Source organism: Sabethes cyaneus, chromosome 1 (assembly GCF_943734655.1).
Source record: "Sabethes cyaneus chromosome 1, idSabCyanKW18_F2, whole genome shotgun sequence".
In the NCBI taxonomy this organism is placed as follows: Eukaryota; Metazoa; Arthropoda; class Insecta; order Diptera; family Culicidae; genus Sabethes; species Sabethes cyaneus.
The window spans coordinates 117,923,643-117,947,309 of record NC_071353.1 but is presented as its reverse complement, the minus strand read 5'-3'; the positions used below and the strand labels follow the sequence as shown (position 1 = coordinate 117,947,309).

The following is a 23,667-nucleotide window of genomic DNA, read 5'->3' as shown; positions in this document are numbered from 1 at the left end:
GCTTCATCTGCTGTATCGACGCTATCCAGAAAATCATCTACGTAATGCGCATTGATAATCGCTTCGGAAGCTTTCGGGTATGATTTTTCCCATACTCGAGCGTTCATATTTTTGATATATTGTGCTGAGCATGGTGAGCACGTCGCTCCGAAAGTTGCTACATCCATCACATAAATTTGTGGTGCTTCCGCTGGATTCTTCCGCCACAGAAAGCGTTGAAATTGCTGATCCTGTTCCCGGATCCGAATTTGGTGGAACATTTCACGAATATCTCCACATACCCCAACATTGCGCATTCTGAACCGCATTAAAACGTCCGTCAACGATGTCAACATATCAGGCCCCTTGAGCAGCATATCATTGAAGGACACCCCACCAGCTCGTGCGGCAGCATCCCAGATTAACCGTATTTTTCCTGGTTTCTTCGGGTTCTGAACTATCCCCAGCGGTAGGTACCAAGATTTACCAGGCTTTGTGGATTTCAGCTCCTTTTCGGTGATTTGATGAGCGTACCCTTTCTGCTCATACAACGTGACCTGTTCCTGAACACTTTTATAGAGCTCTGGATTCTTGCTAAGCTTTCTCTCCAGAGAAACCAATCTTCGAAGAGCCATCGAGTAACTATCAGGCACAACGGGATCCTCCTGCCTCCAAAGTAATCCCGTCTCATACCGGTCGCCAACGTGCTTAGTGGTCGCTTCAAGTACTTTGCGAGCTTTCAATTCACTTTCCGGTGTAGGATCCCTTGTCACGACGGCTTCTTCAACTAAAAAGAATTGTCGCATCCGCTCATGAAGCTCCCGATTGTTAAGGTCGTCATGAAATTCTAGTCGCTCTATTAAATCCGCTTTTTTCGAAGTCTTACCGAACACGCACCAACCTAGTCGTGTCTTAGCTCCAATCAGATCGTGGTCTTTCCCTTCTCGTACCTTCAGCGTCGTTAAAAGATGGGCATGCTCCACACCAATTATCATGGATGGAATCGCGTTTGAATAACTGCGGATAGGGAGGCCTTTCAAGTGCGGATACATATTTGTAAGTTCCTCGTACTGTAATGTTTGCGGTGGCAGCTTCAATGCGCTTACTGTGCGTACGTTGTTAAGGTTATACTGTTTCAGCCCCATCTGCCCCGAAACCGATACACTGATTCGCTTGGAATTCGTCTCTTCGCGCGTTACGTCGCCAGTCCAGCTGAGAAGAAGGGTGTCGACTGGACCTGTGATTCCTAATTCTGCCACGATGTTATCTTCAATAAGTGTAGCTGAGGAACCATCGTCTAAGAAAGCGAAGATATTAATTTTCCGGTTATTTGCGTGGATGGTAACCGGAAGATATCGAAAAAGTGAATGGGGAACGGACGCGTGATGGTTGTGATGAGAGGTTTCACTTGTGATTCCATCTGACTTGCCCGATGATATCACATTGCCAGAGTGCAAGAGCTCATGGTGACGAATGCGGCATCCATATACTCCACATTCCTTTCCCGACCGACAAGGCCACCTTCGGTGCGGGATAAGACACATCTTACAGAGCCCCTTCAGTCTTACAATTTTCCATCGACCGTCGACACCCAGTTCTTTAAACTCTTCGCAATTCATTATCACATGGTCTAATTTGCTACAGCAGCAGCAACCTTTCTTTCCCGATATTTGATCCTCGGTCTCTCCTTGATCTTCCATTGCCGCATGTGCATGCAGGCACAACTTTTGCTTATCACGATTCTTAGCTTTCACGACAGGATCATCTATTATCTCTGGGATGGTCACATCAGACGCCGTTTGAACTATTTCAGACATGAATTCCCCGAACGTCGCCAGGTTGACTACGGATTTCGATCGCTTATAGACAGACCACTGCATCTTCAATTGCGATGGCATTTTTTCCACGAGTTCTTGTAGTAGCATGGGATTACAAAGGTGGTCTTGCAGGTTGGACATGATCATATGATCCACCGCGTCCCGAACCGCCAGGCCGAAGTTAATGAGCGAGGGTAAATTGTCACTCTTAGGTGGAGAGACTGCGCGCACCTTTTGCAGTACCGTGTGAATAAGAATCTCCGGTCGACCATACAGTTGTCGTAGCGTTTTCATGACCGACGGCACTGATTCCGGTATCAGCAGGCGGCATCTAACTGAGTCTAGTGCCTGCCCCTTTAAGCTTCTTTGTAGTCTTGAGAGATTTTCTGCGTTTGTGAAACCACATGTTTCCGTACTGTTTCGGAAGGAACTATAAAAGAGTGGCCACTCACGTGGATCACCGGAGAACGAGGGTAGTTCTCGCGGAATGACTTGGCGTGCTGCTATTTGCGCTGTGGAAGGTCCCTGAATGTTCTGGGTATTTGAGGTAACGGCAGTACTCATCCTAGGATATGAATACAATTGTGGGTAGCTTGGAATAACACCGGCTGACTGTAACACTGGATTGCATTGGGACATAGCCACACTGTACGTTGACTGCATAGAGACAGAAGTTGAAACCTGAGATGGTAATCCTGTGCCATACATAACATTATGATTAGGCACGTTTGCTTCAAGAGACGTTAGTCCCACACCACGCGAATTGTTATTAACTGCAGGGGGTACGAGAGACGGCAGTTCTCCCCCATAAAGAGGGTTGATAATGGAATGAGGGATCGTAACTCTAGGAGCACTATGAACTGCGCTTATATTCCAGGACATGTTTGCTGTTACTGGATGTGTTGAAGAGATATTGAATATATCGACCGCACATTGCGGTACGCTTGGCGGAGGCATTGCGGGCAAGGGACTTTTGTATGGTACGTTTTGATTCAACTGTGACTGATTAAAACTAGTAGTAGCCATAATCGGTGCCAAAGTAACGTGAGTTAGTAAATTACCTTGTGAACTAACGGTACTACCCAGGTAACCAATAAGCATTTCCAATGCAATTTAAAAGCAAGCCAATAAGCATTTAAGTTGCCTTAAATGCTACTTAAATGCTATTTTGGCAAAATATGCGGCTACTTTACTGCTAGCCCTCTTATAGTGCTGACAATGCTTATTTGCAGCTTGTTACCAACAAGAAGAATTTAAATAGAATTGTGGAAGCCAATTTACAACAATTATGCAGTTAAAAAGCTGATAAACAACAACCTGCAGTATAAAACGCCAGGGATGCTAATAAACGACTGATTTACTGCTTATTTTAATGCTTATTGGTTACCTGGGTAGCTATCGGTATATCAGTTTTACTTAATTGTAAACTACCACTAGTGGTTAGAACTACATTAGATACTGTACTTGAAATTCCAACGGATACGGGAACATTCGGCGATTGCATTAATAGAATGGAAGATTCTGCGTAAGACTGTGTAAGGACGTCTGGAGGTTGCGTCATTATTGTACCAGATACACCAGTGGTCACCGGCGTAGGTGTCGATTGGGTTATAGTTGCTGGGATTTCAAACGCACTACAAATAACGTGCTCTGGCTGATTTGCCCGCGGCGTGGAACTGGACTGCGGAATCAATGATGAACCAAACTTCTTACCGTCGGGTTCTTCAGATTGCTTCGACGTACTTGGGCCAGAAGTAACGGGTTGTTGGATTTCACCGACTATCTGTGCCGATTGCACCACTGCTGTAGCCTGTCACGGGTTGCTCGACTAGAAGGCCTACTTTTCCTGCTCCCTACTGCACTACTTTCCGTGATCATTTGAAGCTCCGCCTTCTCCCTCAGGTACCTTTCGTCTTCTGCTGCCCTGCGCTTTCGCATTTCATCCTCTTCAGAGATGCGTTTTTGCCGGATCGCGTCCTCCTCTGCTTGCTGCTTCAGTCTCAGTTCACGCTGTTCCTCTATCAACTGTAGTTGAATCTCCGCCCGTCTAGATCGGCTACTTGTGTGCGAACTAGCAACTGAATGGCGACTTACTGCATCGCCTTTACAATTGTCGCATTTCCAGCTTCGATCCGAGTTGGCGATGGAATCACTTACACCTACACATCCGAAGTGTGCCCAAGCAGAACAAGAGTCACAGCCAACCATGTTGTCAGCAGAATCTTGTTGATCGCATTTGATACAATGTCCGGTACCGTCCATCGCGTTAACTTTACAATGATCCGAACGTTAGTAAACCTTTGATTACAATGAATTTTGAAGTTTGTTCGGATCAGAGCAAACACTGTTTTGTTAGCAGCAAAGTATTATGCAGCTTCAAACTGTAATTTTAATTTTAATTAACTCTTCAACAATTTATATAAATTTTCTATTCAACTTACATTCAGTGTTTCAGTAAACTTTTCTTCCTCTTTCGCTCAAATCTACTTTACTGTAACTCTTTCTCGTCTATACTTTCAAACTATAAATTTCCAACTTCTTCCTTCCTTTATCTGTATCTCAAGAAATTTAAACTAGTTAAATTACATATTATAGTTAATATTTTAAGCCCACTTACAACTTTCGCCAGCACAATTCCACGTTTTAGCTTTAGTTATATCAAAATACTCAGCTGTCAAACCGTCAACCGTCGTCTGGCCTAGAGCTCGGAACGCACACTCACGTCAAGCCTTTACAGTGGTCCCAGTTCCAATTTTACTGTGAACAGCAATTAATGTAAAAATATTTTATATTTTCGGATTTCACCACAGATAGGCATTTTAAGGTAGAACTACGTTTTTGTTTTCTATATTGGGGTGCACTTTAGAAGTACGAGGAATGAAAATGTTACTAAAAGTGGTTATGTTTTTCACGCTTATAACTCAGCCAATTATCAATGGATATATCTAAATATTTGCATCAATCCATCACAAATTTCACTACGCATTGATTGATATAACAGGAATTTGTCAAATAAGTATTGAAATAAGCACAATTAATTAACCAATCAAATGTAAGCAGAATTTTTAGAAAAAAAAACTAGTGGCAGAGTCTCTCCGCCCAACCAATCAGGATTGAGCCCATACTAATTAGTTGGTTATGTTATGAAAATAACTGAAAAGTGGAAGGAAACTTGTAAGAAAATTTGCAAGATATGGAGAACATTATCAATAGGACTAATAATGGTGCCTCCATCCTTATTAATTATTAACTGGTTATCCATATGATATTTGAAAGCCAATTTGTAGATGCGGCAATAAGACGAATCTTGATTTGTATCTTGAGCATGTATTTCAGCCAAAAGGGTTGAAAAGAATTACAAAATTATTAAGAATCGTTTAAAATTCAATTTGGTAAATTAATGCTAGTTCATCGCACTTAGTTATAAGATTTTGGATAAGCAAACAGTTAGATATAAGTACGGCCCAATCGGTTTTGATCACATGCACGGTTGTTATATTGTTCCCAATTTCTTATAATTCTTATATATTCTTATAATTTCTTATATTTTTCTACTTTGGTGATCCTTTCATTGGGATACGGGGATTACCTACGAATGACCGAAACACAAATGGCCGAATCACGAATGGCCGAATCACGAATGGCCGAATCACGAATGGCCGAATCACAAAAGGCTGAAACACGAATGACCGAACGTCATATTCGGCCGAAAATAATCACGGCCTTCAGCCTGCGCAAATGTTGGGTATATGCTGTCCTTACTCGCTGCCGCTCGTTCGGGCTTCACTAAGGGATAATCCCTACTAGTCAGTAAACCTAGGAAAATGTGCATCATCTAGGAAACATTTGCTGCTGGCACGATCAATAGGTTTCGAAGCCTATAATAAACGTAAATCATTTGCGCTTAGGGGAAGAAACAACTATCAATCATCTATACTCTATATCTACCAAAATAAAAAATACGGTGCAGAGTATATTTTATTTTCCTGAAGTTAAGGTACAGGGGGGCTCTGTAGCCACAAGGTTACCGAGTCTGCTTTGACAAGCGAGTGGTCGTGGGTTCGAATCTTAGTAGAATCAAGCCATTCGATTTCAAGTGACTTTAGCATGTGTTTATTCTCAGGCCCCTCCATTTACCCTTCCTTCGTGCTGAATTCTATATTTACCCTCTGAAGCCTCTTGACAGTGCAAATGTCCCTCCTATAGTTAAGTGTACTGGTCAGAGGTACGAATGAGTCCTCGCCAGGGACGGCTATAATATGGGATAGTGCTGGCAGCGAGGAATAAGTGGGTAAAGTAGATCAAGCTTTGAAGGAAGGGTAAACCCCAATACACGCAAGCACGCATACAATTTAAAATAAGCATATCGCTCACTCAATAGCGATTATAGCAAAAAGAAATGCAGTGCAGGTCATACAGCAAACACCCGGGCGATATTACAATAGATCAACTATACTGGTCGCAGTAATGAGTCCACACATTTTCGAAATGCTTTTTTCCTTCACCTAATGACGCAGTACATCACAGAGCTGCGAGTGGAACAAAGGGCATTAGAGGGGAAAATTTTAAAGGTTTTTCAGGGGGATGTTTCAAATTTGCGGAGAGAAACAGATGAAAAAATTTATTCAAAATGTGTAAGATCTCAAAAAATGAGCAATAAAAATTTTGTTGACGCAATTGCACTTTTATTAAGTGCTAAGCTAAGGTGTTCTGGTTTTTTGTTTTATAGTAAAAAATTGTGTTGCTTATTTAATTTTTTGTTCGATTAAAGTTATTTGTTAACTGTTTGCCATTCCATTGTTTCTTTTACTAGTTATTTAGGCATTCCGGGAAAGTTCGGACTTTCGTGATTCGGCCTTTCGTGATTTGGCCTACTGTGATTGTTGTTGGAATTCGGCCTTTTGGATTTCGGCTATTCGTGATTCGGTCATTTGTGTTTCGGCCAGTCGGTACCAGCCCGGGCACGGAGCATTGGGGCTCACCCCTTTCCTGTTTGTCATCGAGAAGTGCCCCTTTTTGCTCATTTTCCCCTATTTTTAGCATACTTTTACCTTTTTTCGCCTATACCAAGCAAGATTTTGAGAAAACAAAACATATTGACCTAATAATTTTGTGTAAAGAAGTCCGCAGAATCAAAAAGGGTGTACCCCATTTGGTTTAGAGCACAAAATTTTTGCAATGCAGAACGTTTCCCAGAACTTCTCTAAAACTATTAATGCAAAGACAAATAATTTCTGTAATAATTTATGATTTTTATTTAGTCGGCCAGCGGCCACTATTTTTGCGATAGGTAATTTAATCGAGTAAAAATAGTTACAGTTTCGAGGCCAATTTCAAGATCACTTATAAATCTAATTTGAAGTTTGGTTTTAAGCCTATAGAAAATGGTTGGAAAAAGAGGAAAAACGCGCGAGAAAAAAAAATCTGTCATAAAAAAAGAAAACACTTGACAGAATGGGAAGTAAAACGGAATATTAAAAAATGGGAGTGAGGGAAAAAGATAAAGTGCGGCGGAACGGAACGGAAGTGAAAAAAATAAAAGAAAAGAAGTAAAACCCACGAAAAAACGAGGAACGTGAAAGAAAATGAGAATAAAGTGGACAGAAAAGGAGTAAAATGGGGCAAAACAGGAGAAAAACGGGACAAAAAAGTAGAAAAAACGACATAAAAAGGAAGAATAGAAAAAAAGAGAATTGGGGAGCAGGACAATGGAGAAACGAGTACTGAAAAAGAGGAAAACTGGGACAGAAAAAGAAAAAAAATGGAGGACGTAGAGGATAAAACGGAAATGAAAAGCATAACGGAACAAAACAAGAGGAAGAACGAAACAGACAGTTAAACGCGAATGAAGACGGAAACCGGGACCGAAAAGGTTGAAACGGGACAGAAAATGACAATAACGATTAGAAAAATTGTCCCGAAAACGAACGGAAAACCGGAAGAAACAAGACAAAAACCGAACCAGAGGAGATTTGGGATTTGGGGGTGAAAAACGGGACAGGCAACGAAGAGAAAGGAAACGGAAAAAGAAAACAGTGGGCAGCAAAAAAGGAAAACCGATAGAGACGAGGATGATAGAATGAGGAAAAGAGAATAATAGGTGGAACGGGATATAAAAGCAGAAAAAAGGGAAAACGTTAAAGAAAAGGAAAAGATAGAACGGAAGAGAAAAACTAGAGAAAAGAAGGAAAAACGGGAAAGAAAATGGAGCAAAAAATGGGAAAATGGAACACTAAAAGCGAACAAAAGAAAATGGCTAAACGGATGAGAAAAGAAAAGAAAACGAGGTGGAACAGAAGAGATAAACTAGAGAATAGAAAAAAAAAGCGATAAAGAAAATGAAGACAAACTGAACAAAAAAGTCAAACGAGTCAGAAAAAGAGGAAAACTGGCATGAAAAAGAGGTCGAAAAGCGGAGAAAAAAGTCGAAAACAGAACAAAGGAAAATGGCAAAAAAACGGGACTGAAATGAAGAAAAAAGGAATAGAAAAAGAGGAAACAGCAGAAAAAAGGAAAACGAGAAAGAAAAAGAGAGAAAACGAGACAAGAAAGGGAATACGGAACAAAAAAGGGGGGGAAAGCAGAAAATTATAAAACGGAGGAGAAACAAAAGAAAAACAGGAAATAAAAAGGAAAACCGAAGGGGAAAGGGAAAAAAGGGAACCAGCAATAAAAAAACCGTGACAGAAAAGAAGGGAAAACGAGACATCAAAAAGAGGAAAAGCAGAACAGACGAAGGCGAAAAATGAGAATGAAAAGTGATAAAAGAAGTTAGAAAATGACGAAAACTGGAAATGAAGAAAAGGAAAAAAGTACACTGAAGTCGCTTTTTACGCGGTTTTTTACGCGAATTTCGGAATTTACGCAGTTTTTTTACGCGAATTTCGGAATTTACGCGGTTTTTTTTAGGCGATTTTCGGAATGCGATTATGCGGATGTGCTCAATTGGTCTATTTTTTCACGAAACGTTGAAACACAAAGTTTTTTTACGCGAATTTTTGGTTTTTTTACGCGAATTTTGGATTTTACACGATTTTTTTACGCGAATTTCGGAATTTACGCGGCTTTTTACGCGAATTTCGGAATTTACTATTTATAATATGGGATAGTACTGACAGCGAGGAATGTGTGGTAAAGTAGATCAAGCTTTGAAGGAAGGCTAAACCCCAATACACACAAGCACGCATAAAATTTAATAAGCTTATCGCTCATTCAATAGCCATTATAGCAAAAAGAAATGCAGTGCAGGTCATACAGCAAACACCCGGGCGATATCACAATAGATCAACTATACTGGTCGCAGTAATGAGTCTACACATATAAAAAAACCCAGAGGGTCATTCACCACAGCTAAATCAAATAATATTAAATTAAAATAAATTAAAACTATTCGATTTCGCCTTAAAATTAGTGAAATTATTTGCACTAAGTAAATTTATATTAAAAAAGTAATTTGACAATCTAGTTTGCATGCAATGTTTACAAAAATATAGGGTATTGTCGTTATCGTCGGGCCACTGTTATGGTCGGGCCATCACGATTTTACAGTTTTAGTAACTCATGATATCTATGATACAATCATTGAAAAATTTCTTACTGTGATAGCTAACTTTTCACAATATTATGAGTTTCAATCGTGTATTCAAAACACCCGTACTGAATTCAGTGACTAAATCTTACAAAAAAAGTTTTCCAGGCGAAATGAACTTTTCTCCAAGAAATGATTTATGAAATGCAATTATCGAGATAAATTTTGAAAATGTATGAAATATGTTGTGCTGCACACGAAGACTATAGAAAAACCCCCTCCAGCAAGGTGTTTGGGAAGGCTAAGATTAAATACTAGAAAAGCGCTATTTGTAACGGTCGGGCCACTTGAGTAGTCATTGGTTGGGCCATCATAATTTTAAGTGCAGAAGCGCAACAATCGCCAAAGAATGTCAGTCACGTAAAATGTGATGAAATAAAGCAAAATTAATACGATAAAAACCTAGATTTTTGTTGTTTTTTCATTGTAGTTGTACACTTCGGAAAAGGCGATTGCAGCAATATTGATTTTGCAAGATCACCAAAATTTCGCAAAAATGCAATTAAAAATATGGTATTTGTACCTATGTGAGCCGTTATTCACTGAATTCATTCTTTTAATGTCTCTATACAGAATTTAAGTATGAATGTCTTAGATTTACTGCGGTGGCCCAACCTGTACAACATCGCCCGACTATGACAACCTTTTTTGTCTTCACGTAAATACCTATAACTTTTTTATTTTTCAAGCAATCAGTTCAAGACTTTCCGGAAATATACCTTATTCTTAGACCTTTGCAACGATGTATTCAGATTTCCAAAATTCCTTTTGAAACGAAAGTTATGGGCGAATTCCAAAACGTGGCCCAACCACGACGACACTCCCCTATTATTCTAATTATTGTCTTAATAGATATTTAACCTATAGTACGGTACCTCAAACGTAAGTTTCGATTAAGTAAGTTAAACTAACCTAATTGGAATACGAAAATTAAAAAAAGACACTAAGCGTGAGTACCACGAAACCTCGTATGAACCAAGCATGGAACCCTATTACTTTATTATAAGTTCAAATATCAAAACCTAAAATATTGTTTTATTATTACGATACTCGATGGGAACTGTTCTATAGCGTCTACAGATGCTGTTAAGAAAGTTACGCTATTAAAGAATCAGAGAAGTATCTTTTTGTTGCGATTCCAACAGCTGGTGAAATGACAATGACAGTTTTATTAAAAAGAACTTCAAAAGTTCATGAAATTCCCAATTCGCTCAATTAGTTGAGCCACCTCATGCTCTAAAGGCTCTAGTACTACAAAATTCTTCTTCCTTCATCATTCAAGCCTTGTCTAGCAGAAAGCTGGCTTACATGAAAACAATTAACTGTGTTCTCTGCAGCATTTATTTCCGGCAGACGCTATAACACTTAATATTTCCAGCAAAACGGTGCCAGATGTTACTGTCGAGTGTTGTACAATTAAACCGAAAATTCATGATCATAATCAAGCCTTACGACCGTGATAAACTATTTCAATAAATGTAGCACACATCGCGAAGCGTAAACTTTTCTGGGTAGTTTTCCACCATCGCAGATGATGATTCCTTTCGCATCTATTCTCGTTATTTCACTTTACTCCGCAGTAGCCTCTCACAAGGGTCGACTACTGCTGATCGCAGCAGTTGGACGCACCATTCCGGGAACAAGTAGGTAGCCGACGACCTTAAAGGGCCGATCCCAATAAACGACTACACAGCACCGTCAGATTGCAGACGCTGCTATACCGACGGCCGATGAAACACATGCTACAACATGGAAACTGCTAAGTACAAGAAGTTTTTCACCCAGACCGACGACACGGCGAGGAGCAAACGGAATGGCCAAACTTTTAATATTAATAGCGACATTTGACCATCGAGCGCTCCAAACAGGGCTCGCACTATACCATCAAGAGCAATGACGCGTCTGTTTATCGCGTACGGTTGAAAAATTTCCCGGTCCCTGGCACCTGGCGAAATTTTACCGAAACAACCGACCGAACGGCGAGAAGCAATAAAATATTGCTCTTTCGGAGCATAATTACCGATGCAAACAGACAACACCGCTGTAGCGTAAACACTAATGACACTTTAGTCAATGTTTTCCACCGGGAAAAGTAATGGGAAGAGGGATTGGAAAGTTTTACCGTTCTTATCGTTGGCTGTAACAGTTTTTATTGTAACAGGTTTCTTTTTTCTTGAAGTTGGGAGCGAGTCGACAACTGCCATAAAATATTAGTTGAATAATTTGCATAATGAGTCAAATGTGCGCGATCTGCCGGATGAAAGCGTAGTGGGAAGCGGTTGAGAACCACGCAAACGGATAGAATGTATAGCTAGAAGCAGGAACATGGAATGGGGCACGTGTGCCCACGACACGGTGTTTCTCGAAACCGTAGCTAAGTTTAGGTTGAAAAATCGAGGTCTCATAAATCTCCGGAAATGGTTCTGGAGCGGAAGGTTACGCTTGATAAGTGGGTCGATGCCGTAATGGCTTATTTTTGCTGGTAGGAAAAGCCATTTCGGAGGTTGCTTTTATTTGCCAACTCATTTCGTTCGAATGCCTCTAGATTACCCATACAAAACCGAAGCGTTTTTGATGGAGACGCATGGTTGTTCATTAGCGCTAAAAGTCCTCAGCACGATTCTCCATTCGTTATTTCAAAGTAACTTTTAATGTCCCCGCCACCGTAATGGGGATACCGTCAATGGGGTTACCAAGTCGATAACGAGAAGCGTAAAGTGAGCAACCGCCTTTGTCGAAGCCGGAAATTCGTGACAGCTCATCCGGTTAGGAACCACCGGTAGTCGGAAGGCCCATCTTGTGTGAAATCACGCGGTCGCTCCAATGTGTGTACGCTGTTAGACAGGAAAGTTCCGTAGGTATGAAATCGCGTGCGTCTTTCGGAACCGCTTGTTGCTCGACGGCGCGGCGGTATGAAAATAACCGAAACGTGTAATATGTGTGTTTATATTTCAATTTGGAACCTCGGTGGTGCGCTGTTGGGTGCGATGGAATCGACATGCAACGTAACGGTTGGCTGGAGCGTGAAGGAGGAAAAAGGATCCGCTATAAAGCTGCTTTTCGAACTTTTCCTTCGGCACAGCACGTCAAAACGGGCTCAACTCAGAAACAAAATGAAAACTGCAAAGTTATGCTCGATAGTGATTACCGACAAAAAACAGACTGTCCAGCATGTATGAGCTCCAGCATGTCTGGACCCGGCTGCTGATTCGAGTTTTAAAAGTTTTATCCTTTGTACCAACCATAGATATCAATAGAAAAAAATGGTCTCAAGCTCAACGTAAGTTGACAATTTTGTGCACGAAAGTCTTTCTTCAATTCGATACCCGTACGTTGTAGTTTATCCTATCTTCAACCGACAAATGGATCAAAACTTTTATAATTAAAAGAATAACGGTTTGTCACACACTCTGTGCAACCAGCTGACGAAGGACATGTTATTGTCTATGTTAAAGCATTTAGAATTTAACATTTGCTAATTTTATGATAAAGCATGACTTTATTAATAAAAAACTAACCGTGAATACAAATTATGAAATCTCTACTAATATTTTGAAAACGCCAAAAACTGATTGCACCTTTTTAAATGTTAGCCGAGAATTTAAATGTTAGCCGAGTTCACTGTTTGTTTTTTATAGCAGCTTATTGAACTGCTGAAGTAGGTAATAATCCGAAAAGAAGCACTCAATAAGCTGCTACATTTATTTATTGAAGTAACGAGAGCCTCATAAATAAGTATATTTTAGTTTTAAAGATTTTATTTTTCTTATTCCCCAACATTTCTTAATTGCTACACCAACAATGATGCACTTGAAAACTATTCCTGTCTTGTTTTCTACCTTTAAAATTCTAAAAGGATTTCTTCTTTTTCTCACAGGACGGGTCTATCGAGTTCGAAGAATTCATCAGAGCGCTTTCCATCACCTCGCGGGGAAATTTGGATGAAAAACTACATTGTAAGTATACGATCGTCAAATGTACATGCTTCTTCTTGTTTAATCATCATCACCAGTGCTTAGAACCAATGCACAGTGGTCCAAAAGGGCGAAAATCGGAACTTTTTTCCTAGTGTCTTTTGCTATCATTTTATCATTTAAGTTTTTCAGCAAACTGTCAAAAGTTAGTCATTGCTTACTATAATGAAAATAAAAAAATAACTTTTTTGTGTTAGGAAATATAGACATAGTTTCTTCGGTAAAGTTGTAAATATTGTAAAAACAAGCAACTTTGTTGAAGAAATAAAATTTCTATCTTTATCGAATACTGAACTATAGGGCATACAACACAAAACACATGTTTGATCGCAAATCTCTGGGACTTCTACTTTCTAAGTTATCGCATATTCAAGCTTTAAGTTTCCGTAGCTTCACGAGCCTATTGGGTAAAATGGAGCAAGTGGATTTAGGAAATCAGTGCTTCATCTCAAAGCTTGTGTGGGTTCCGCTTGTCCCCAACCTCCCAAATGAGAGTACAACCAACCAACATAAGCTAAGTATGAAAAACTTATTTTTAAAGAATTTCCAAAGAAAATGCTCTATAGCTCTGCACTCGATAGAGAGAGAAATGTCATTTCTTTAGCAAAATTGTTTATCTTTACATTTTCTATAACTTTGCCGAAGAAACCATGTGTCTATCTACGAACACAAAAAAATGGACGTGTATCGAGCCTTTAGCGAACGCGAAATACATAAAACGTATGCTTGCCGTACTCTCATTTGGGTGGTTGGGGATAAGCGAAACCCATACAAGTTTATAGTACTCGACTTAAACTTTAAGATGAAGCGTTGATTTCCTAAATCCGCTTGCCCCATTTTACCCCATAGGTTCGTGTAGCTATGGAAATTTATAGCTTGAATATGCGATAACTCAGTAATGGTCCAAGAGATTTGCGGTCTTCTGCATAAACGTGTATTTTGAGAGCTTCCATAATTGCCTAAAACATTGTATTCTTGTAAAATGCAACTAAGAAAAGCTAAGTATGAAAAACCAATTTTTAAAGAAGTTTTAAAGAATATGCCCTATAGTTCAGCACTCGATAAAGATAGAAATTTAATATCTTCAGCAAAGTCACTTGCTTTTACAATATTTACAACTTTGCCGAAGAAACAATGTCTATATTTCCTAACAAAAAAAAGTTATGTTTTTATTTTTATTTATTTATTCAACATCAACAGACTACAATTGTCCTAATGATGGTTTCTTATACTATTACTAATTACACAGTCAAAAAATTACAAATATACAGATTTTCTTAAACGTCATTGATAGAGAAAAACACAGAAAAGTTTCGGCGGATAGTTTCACGTGATAGATTAAAATCAAAGGCAACTCTATTGAAGACTCGCTGTGCTGTACCGCTCATAGCACTGTTTTGTCCATAGTTGGTGCGTTGAAATGGTAGTCGCAGCATTGCGTCATTCCGCAGTGCCCTGGAACGTACATTCAGGTTAATCGTACCCAAAATGGCAGGACAATCGATTCTTTCCTGCAACATATCAGCAGCAAACAAAGCTCTCGCGACGTTCCTTCGCACCTGAAGTGTCTCCAAATGGATCAACCGGCATCGTCCCTCGTAACTCGGCAATCGGAACGGATCTCGCCAAGGTAGATGACGGAGCGCAAAACGTAAGAAGCGGCGTTGAATCGACTCAATCCTAGCAATTCCGTTTTGGTAATACGGATGCCAGACGATGGAACCGTATTTGAGAGTCGAACGGATGAGTGAGCAATAGAATGCCTTAAGACAATACACGTTGGTGAAGCCTTTAGCGATGCGGAAGACGAATCCTAGAGTTCTGGATGCTTTGTCCACAATGTAGTAAATGTGTCGTCTAAACAATAACTGACTGTCCAAGATAATGCCGAGATCTTTCACTTGGTCGACACGTTGGATTTCAGTACCTCAGAGCTTGTAGTTGAAAATCACTGGTTGACGGATTCGGGCGAAAGAAATAATGGAGCATTTTTCAGGATTCACGAGCATGCAGTTCAAGTTACACCAATCCATAAAGGTGTCAAGCTCTCGTTAAAGACAGATTGCATCGACATTGGAGCGAATCTTCAAGTAAATCTTCAGATCATTGGCGTAGGATAAACGAAGGCCTTCAAGGACGTGGTTGACATCATTGAAGTATAGCAGGAAGATTAACGGTCCCAAATGACTGCCTTGTGGGATTCCAGACGAGGCCGAAAACGCATTGGATTGAAAACCTTCTACCGTCACAATCAGTTTACGACCTACGAGATAGGAATTAAACCAACGCAGCACACTTCCGCTGATACCGAGTCTTTCCAATTTGGCAATTACAATAGCATAATTGATTTCGTCGAACGCCGCGGGTAAATCAGTATAGATGACGTCCGTTTGAGCACGGTCCGCAAAGCTTTCCGCAATATATGATGTGAGACACATGAGATTTGTAGTGGTTTATCTGCCGGCGATGAATCCATGTTGCTCATCACTTAGGTATTGTTTGCAGTGTGACAGCAGCGGAGTCATGATTACGAGCTCGAATAACTTCGAAATGGCACATAATGATGAGATTCCTCAGTAGTTATTGATGTCTTTCCGATCCCCTTTCTTATGAACAGGAAACATATGGGCAGTTTTCCATACGGACGGAAATACCCCGCTTGAGACGGACAGGCTAAACACCAGCTGAAGGGGGATAAATAGGTCAGCGATGTGCTTTTTTAAAAACTCAGACGGTATGCCATCTGGGCCGGCTTTAGTCAAAGATTTTAACGTTGAGGCGGCTCTAGAGATCATTGTTTCGTCGACGTTAAGAGTACCCAACGTATTCGCAATCATTAGCGCAACATTGTTGGCAGCCGGAGTGACTTGGTCGTCTGGGATCACTTCATCGCAAAACGTTCGCCCGAATTTATCAGCAAATAGTTGACTGATATACTGAGGATCCGAAGCAACCTCACCATTCAGGGTCATGGTTGAGGGAAGGCCGACTGATTCGTTTGTATACACCGTTCAATCTTATGTAATGCTCACACAGCGAAAGGGTGCGGAACTTGGAGTATGTCCTAAGCGCAGCCCTTTTTTCCGTCTTCGGAATACGAAGCTCGCGGGTCAACCAAGGTTTACTGTTTGGCGAATGTACTATCTTAGGTACATGACGATCGATTGCGTGCCCAATTATATGTGAAAGAGTTAATGCTGCGTTGTCGGCATCGTTTCCGTCGAGAACACCAATCCAGTCGATAGTTGCAAAGAATTCGGCAATGCTTCGGTGATCAGCATTCCGAAAGTCGTACGAAACAGGCGGGATGATTTTCATATGATCAGAATGATGGTCGTGGAGGGCTAGGATGAATGGAGGGTGGTGTCTTACTAGCTTAACCAGAGGCGACGGAGCGAGCGAAATCACTGGGGCAACATCGTGTACGCTGACGAAACAGAGATCCAGACTGCGATTGTTCTCGTTGGTCACGTGATTGATTTGTCGCAATGTGGCAGAGCTATAACAGTCGAGAAGCCGTAAAGCTCCGAGGTGTACAGTGGAGTGATCGGGATCCGGATGGAGAAAACCATTGCTGGATGGTTGCCACAGAAGTCCTGGAAGATTGAAATCCCCGATAACAATTCGCTCGTCGGTTGCGGTAGCCACATCGATAACTGACATAACCGACCGGGAGTGAACATCGATTAGAGCGTCATCGCGTACTCGATCAGGCGGAATGTAAATGCTACACACAAAAAGTTTGCTGTTTGCGAGTTCGATACACACCCACACCTGCTCAATATTGCTCCATTGATCATTTTCAATCACTTTTGATTTCAGTTTTTTGTTCACCGCAACAAGCACTCCGCCGCCCGCTGAATTTCGACTGTTTCCGGGCCCACGATCACAACGGAAAACTTCAAATTTGGGACCGAACACCTGACAACAGGGAGTTCGCGGGTCAAGCCAGGTTTCAGTTAACATGATGATATCGTAGCATTCATCGGATACAGCCAGGAAGTAGTCGTTCACGTTGCTGTTCATCCCTCCGGCGTTTTGATAGTAGATGAGTACGTCGTCGTTGGCAATACGGGCCGCACAGATTGGGTTAGACTGCATGTTGGCTGAACTAAAAAAGGGTGTATCAGGTACCGGGAGTTCGTTACATGAATTGCAAGGGTACTCGCCTGGGGCTACGGATTGGAAGACTCCCGCACCACAACCAACCACAGGACCGGGACGACTGTGAAGAGCGCAGGCTACGATTAGCTCGACTGAGTTGGAAGGGCCGGGAGCTTCCATATTACTGTCCACAGTGCGGCTCGGTTGCAGAGTAGGAGAAGAAAAAGATTCGTTGCAGTCAGAATTCGCTAGTTGTACATTGCTTGTAGACGAACTAGGGCTGAAATTTTGTATTTCATCAACGAGGGAAAGTCTGGTTTTACATGCATACTTGCCTGAGAGTACAGGCTGGGAGACTCCTTCCAAACCACCGTGAACATTATTATTTTCATTATAGTAAGCGGTGACTAACTTTTGACAGTTTTAGATTAAGGGGGATATTCACACGAACTAAAGTGCTAAAGACCATAAATGCTAAAATGACACTAGGAAAAAAGTTCCGCTTTTCGCCCTTTTGGACTACCGTGCGGTGCTAATATTCCATTAATGCAATAAGCCTGAATTGATGCAATATATTGGTCATCGAAATGACATGAACTTGGTATTGCCAACCTGAAACCGACGATTCGAGCGAATCACCTATATTCATGTTCGTGTTGTTCTCTACATTCATTATTTCTCAACAATAAGTTTTTGCAAGGTGACGTCACGAATGAACCGGAATGAACGCAATTCACCCATTTGACATCCACTCGTGGTTTGTTTACTATTTGTTGGGCGAACGCGATATACATATATTGAAGTTAAACGTTTTAAAAGCGTATTACCCGGTAATGTCGCCCTCCAAACTACTCGGAATGGCAGTTTTTGTGCTTTTCTGACTTACCATTAAGGCCTTAAGCAATATTCATTTTCAACATATTAACCCACGTTCTAAGTCCATGTAAACAAACCACTGATAGACGTCAAAGAAGTGAGGTTATGCTCGCCCGTGCAAAACCTTATAGTGAATGAAATCAAATGTGAATCATTCATTCATTTTGAACTGCCGACAACGGCACACGAAATTGCAGTAAACGTCAACATTGCTTCGAAATTTTAATTAATTTCTTTCAGCCTGATTTTGGTTGATTTTAAAAAGCAGGCAGTTTTAAAAACTAAACCTTATAATCTAATATATTAGTTACGAGCAAGAAAATTCACTGACAGATTAGTCGAGCAATCATTCTGCAAATGCGTTTTATATTCGTCTTCATGCAGGGCTGTCAATTGTCAAATGAAGCGGTGGTGCTTAACAAGGGGGGGGGGGGTATAAATAAGTAAAAGGAGCTGCGTTTCCCTTGCATACGGACTGATACCACTTGTATACAAGTGGCTACAAGACGATTAGGGGTGAACTGAAAATAGAGTTGAACATGTAAATATGTCAAAATAAAGAGAAAAGACCTTGTCCCTGGTGCCAATGGAGCTGTTGAAGAGACCCGTTTTCGTCACACGACGTATTGTCATTCTTACGACGTATCCGGCCCACCGTAGCCTACCGACTTTCGCCAGATATACGATGGGAATCTCTCCAAGCAGTGCCATTAACTCGTGATTCACATGCCTGCATCACTTTACGCTTTCAATTTTTACTCCACCCAATATCGTCTGTAGTACCTTTCGCTCGAACACGGCAAGGGATCGTATGTCCTCCGTAAGCAGCGTCACGAATTCAAGTTCACAAACAATTACCGATCAAACAAAGGTTTTGTACATTGTCAGTTTCATACGGCGGCGTATGCTTCTTGATCGTAGCGTTTTGTGAAGGGCCAAGTAGGCCCGTTTTCCCGCTTGAATGCGTCGCTGGATTTCCTTACTAGTGTTGCAGTCTGCGTTTACCAGCGATCCAAAATACACGAGCTCATCTATGACTTATAGTTCGTAGCCGTCAACAGTTACTGTCCGTGGTCCGTGGAAGGCACGCGTTTGTATAACTTCCTACCTATGAGCCTCTTCCATTCATGTATTTGGTCTTCGACGCATTTCTGTATCCTAAATTCAAAGAACCAGCCGGTGCAGATAAGTGGTCAGTTTTTCTGATCCCATTTAATAGGCTCCGCTCCGATGCCATCTTTCCTAGCCGATTTATTGTTGCACAGCTGCATGATGGTCAGCTGAATTTCACTTATCGTTGGGGCTGACACCTCTTCTCCGTTGGTCACACAGTCTAATGGCTTTCCCTGTCACCATGGTTCTCCGCCTGGTCGCTATTCAGGTGTTCATTGAAGTGCTTCTTCCACCTTTCGTTTACCTTACAATCGTCCATCGAAAGCTGTACCCAGCTCTTGTGTGTTGCTGCTGCTCTGGTAGATGTTATACCCATCACCGAGCGTATGTACCATTGAGCCGTTCCAGCTCACCTCCTGCAGCTCTACAACGTAAAATTTGCGGCTGTTCGATGGATTGCTTCCAAAAAAACGAAAAACAAACGTTAAAATTTCTATGACAGAAACCCTACTACGTGCAATCATCATTCCATTTAATCCATTTATTTCGTACATTCTCCACCCGCATCCAATGCTGTTTCCGCATTTCTTCTCAACAACCCATTGACTGGTTTTTCTTCGCAAAAGTTAAACTTTAAAAAAATTCCGCTCGGATTACTTTGATTGCTGCCACCACAATCGGCAACGATTCTGGCAGGCAACAAACGCAAATGCTAACCGGATTCGAACATCGATGACGGAGCAATATTCCGCAACCCTTCAAAAGTTCACTCGTTGACTTTCGATGTTTACTTCCCGCTTGATTGGCTGGTTTTTTCATTGGCTTCTTGATCCGCCCGGTCGAGCCGAACCGAGCCGCGCGCCATCACACGCTCCCGCAAAAGTCGTTCCGGAACGAACGAGGAAACTCCCAACGCGCAGATAAAAACAAGCGATTCGCTATTGCGTTACATTCCGCTTCCAAACAAATGGGTTTTCTTTTTTGTTAGTATTCATCGGCAGGCCAAACTGCCAAACGAGAACGGCGCAATGATGAATTCCATAATTTATGTTTTATTTCGCGTGAGCTGCCACTTCTTGCCGATTTGAGATTCAGGAACAGCTATTGCGTTGCGTTGAGATGCCAACGATTCCATCGAAGCTGTCGGATTTGAAAAGTATAGAAGTCTTCCCACTTCACCTTACACAGAGCAAATCACAGGGAAGAACACATTCATATCGGTCTGATTCTGATCGAACCATGATGGAAGCAGAATCCATCTCCATATAAATCGTATCATCCTCACTTGTCTGTCTGTTTGTGCAATACTACCTACTGGCACATATGCGCTGGTTTCTGATGCCATTTTTATCATTCGTTTTTTTTTTTTTTTCTTTGCAGGGGCGTTCCGACTATACGACGTTGACAATGATGGTTTCATAACGAGGGACGAAATGTACAACATCGTCGATGCCATCTATCAGATGGTGGTAAGTAGATTACAGATAGAAAGAAAGTAGAACAGATATGGTTTATATCGGTAGCGAAATCAAACGCGGTGGGATGTCGTCTGTGTTTGGCTTATCTTTATGGGTGTCATTTCCCGAGCGTGGGCTCAGATGGTACATATTTACATATCGGCAAATTTATGCATAATATCGCCGCCGGTTCAACCCGATAAGTTATTGAGCGGTGCCGTGTTGGAGCTATAACGGCTGTTTTCAGTGGCATGAAAAACGACTGTGCTGATAGATTGGCACAAGATAAGAGGAACCTTTGTAATAATAGTAGAAAAGGTGGCATGAAAACGTGAACTCAGAAGCTATAATCCTGACTTAAATGCTACTTAAATGCTATTTTGGCAAAATATACAGCTACTTTACTGATAACCTTCTTATAGTGCTGACAATGACAATTTACAGCTAATTACCGACACGAAGAATTTGAATACAATTTTGGATGCCAATTTACAACACCTATGCAGTCAAAAAGCTAACATACATTAACGTGCAGTATAAAATGCCAGATTCGCTGATTTGCTGCTTACGTTAAGGCTTATTAGTTACCTGGAATGGGTAGTTGAATGTACAAATTTGCAATTTTTCCTCACAGTAAAGTAGAAAACAACTCCCCTGTCCCCTCATTGCATAGCCAGAAAACGGATAGTAATATTCGCCATGATTGTACAACATTACGCCGAATATCATTTTGCGAAAAACCTTAAGCGGAATGTACCATTTCTCGGAAAACTTTTTTGTGGAAAGTACCATTTCGCGATCCTCTCCTTACTCGCTGTCGCTCGTTCCAAAAACCCAGGTAAACCTAGGAAAATAAATGAACCTAGACAGTAGTGGGCGGCGCTTCCGACGGCGAGTCGCCGGCAACACTCGCGGCCGTCTCGTCCTGAATGATCTAGTGTTACTATTAGTTTTTGTGGTCTTGTTATTGACTAATGTTTTATGGAAGAGTCTCGAATTTCTCGAGTTCGATTAGTTTTTGAGTTTCGCAAAAATTTCTGTTTTATTTGTATAAGAGTCCATATCCCCCTACCACAGAGGTGAGAGGTCTCTAACTATCATAAAATAAATTCAAGACTCCAAAATCTCCCACATGCCAAATTTGGTTCCATTTGCTTGATTAGTACTCAAATTATAAGGATATTTGTGTTTCATTTGAAAAGGAGCCCTCCTCTTAAAAGGGGAAGGAGTCGTAGTACACCTTACGAAAAAATTCTGCCATCTAAAACTCCCACATGCCAAATTTGGTTCCATTTGTTTGATTAGTTCTCGAGATAAGAGGAAATTTGCATTTCATTTGTATGGAAGCCCACCCTCTTAAAGCGGCGATGGGTCATAACTCGCTTTCTAAAGAGGAGAGGGATCTCAATTCACCATAGAAAAAAATCTTGCCTCCAAAACCACTTACATGTCAAATTTGGTTCCATTTGGCTGATTAGCTCTCGAGTTATAAGGAAATTTGTTTTTCATTTGTATAGGAGCCCCCCCTCCTAAAGTCGAGAAGGGTCCTAATTCACCATAGAAAATATTCTTGCCTACAAAAACACCCACGTGCTAAATTTGGTTCCATTTGCTTGATTAGTTCTAGAATTATGAGGAAATTTGTATTTCGTTTGCATAGGAGCCCCCCCCTCCTAAAGTGTGGAGGGGTCCCAATTCATCATAGAAAAAAGTTTTGTCTCGAAAAACACACACATGCCAAATTTGGCTCCATTTGCTTGATTAGTACTCGAGTTATGAGGAAATTTGTATTTCATTTGTACAGGAGCCCCCCCCCCCTCTTAAAGTGGGGAGGGGTCCTAATTCACCATAGAAAATATTCATGCCCTCGAAAACCTTCACATGCCAAATTTGGTTTCATTTGCTTGATTAGTTCTCGAGTTATGAGGAAATTTGCATGGAAGCCCCCCCCTCTGAAAGGGGAGAGGAGTTATAGTTCCCCTTATAAAGAGGGGAGGGGTCTCAATTCACCATAGAATAAATTCTTGTCACTGAAAACACCCACTTGCCAAATTTGGTTCTATTTGCTTGATTAGTTCTCGAGTTATGAGGAAATTTGTATTTCATTTGTACAGAAGCCCCACCCTCCTAAAATGGGGAGGGATCCAAATTCACCATAGAAAATATTGTTGCCTACAAAAACACCCACATGGTAAATTTGGTTCCATTTGCTTGATTAGTTCTAGAGTTATGAGGAAATTAGTATTTCGTTTGTATGGGAGCCCCCCTTCCTAAAAAGGTAAGAAGTCCTAATTCATCATGGAAAAAATAGTTGCCTCCAAAAACACCCACATGCCAAATATGGTTCCATTTGCTTGATTAGTTCTCGAATTATGAGGAAATTTGTATTTCATTTGTGTAGAAGCCCCCCCCTCTTAAAGTGGGGAGGGGTCCTAATTCACCATAGAAAATATTTTTACCTCCAAAAACACACACATGCCAAATTTGATTCCATTTGCTTGATTAGTTCTCGAGTTATGAGGAAATTTGTATTTCATTTGTACAGGAGCCCCCACTCTTAAAGTGGGGAGAGGTTGTAATTCACCATAGAAAATTTTCTTGCCCTCGAAAACCTTCACATGCCAAATTTGGTTCCATTTGCTTGATTAGTTCTCGAGTTATGAGGAAATTTGTATTTCATTTGTACAGGAGCCCCCACTCTTAAAGTGGGGAGAGGTTGTAATTCACCATAGAAAATTTTCTTGCCCTCGAAAACCTTC

General features: G+C 41.0%; 1 protein-coding gene across 1 annotated transcript in view; it reads left to right on the top strand.

Annotated features, from left to right (window-relative positions):
* LOC128746158 (frequenin-1-like) overlaps positions 1–23,667 on the top strand; it is an 83,751-nt gene that overhangs the window by 43,144 nt on the left and 16,940 nt on the right. Inside the window, exons 6-7 of the mRNA XM_053843203.1 lie at positions 13,262–13,340; positions 20,832–20,920. Coding sequence (XP_053699178.1) covers positions 13,262–13,340; positions 20,832–20,920 — 168 coding nt within the window. The remainder of the gene's footprint in view (positions 1–13,261; positions 13,341–20,831; positions 20,921–23,667) is intronic.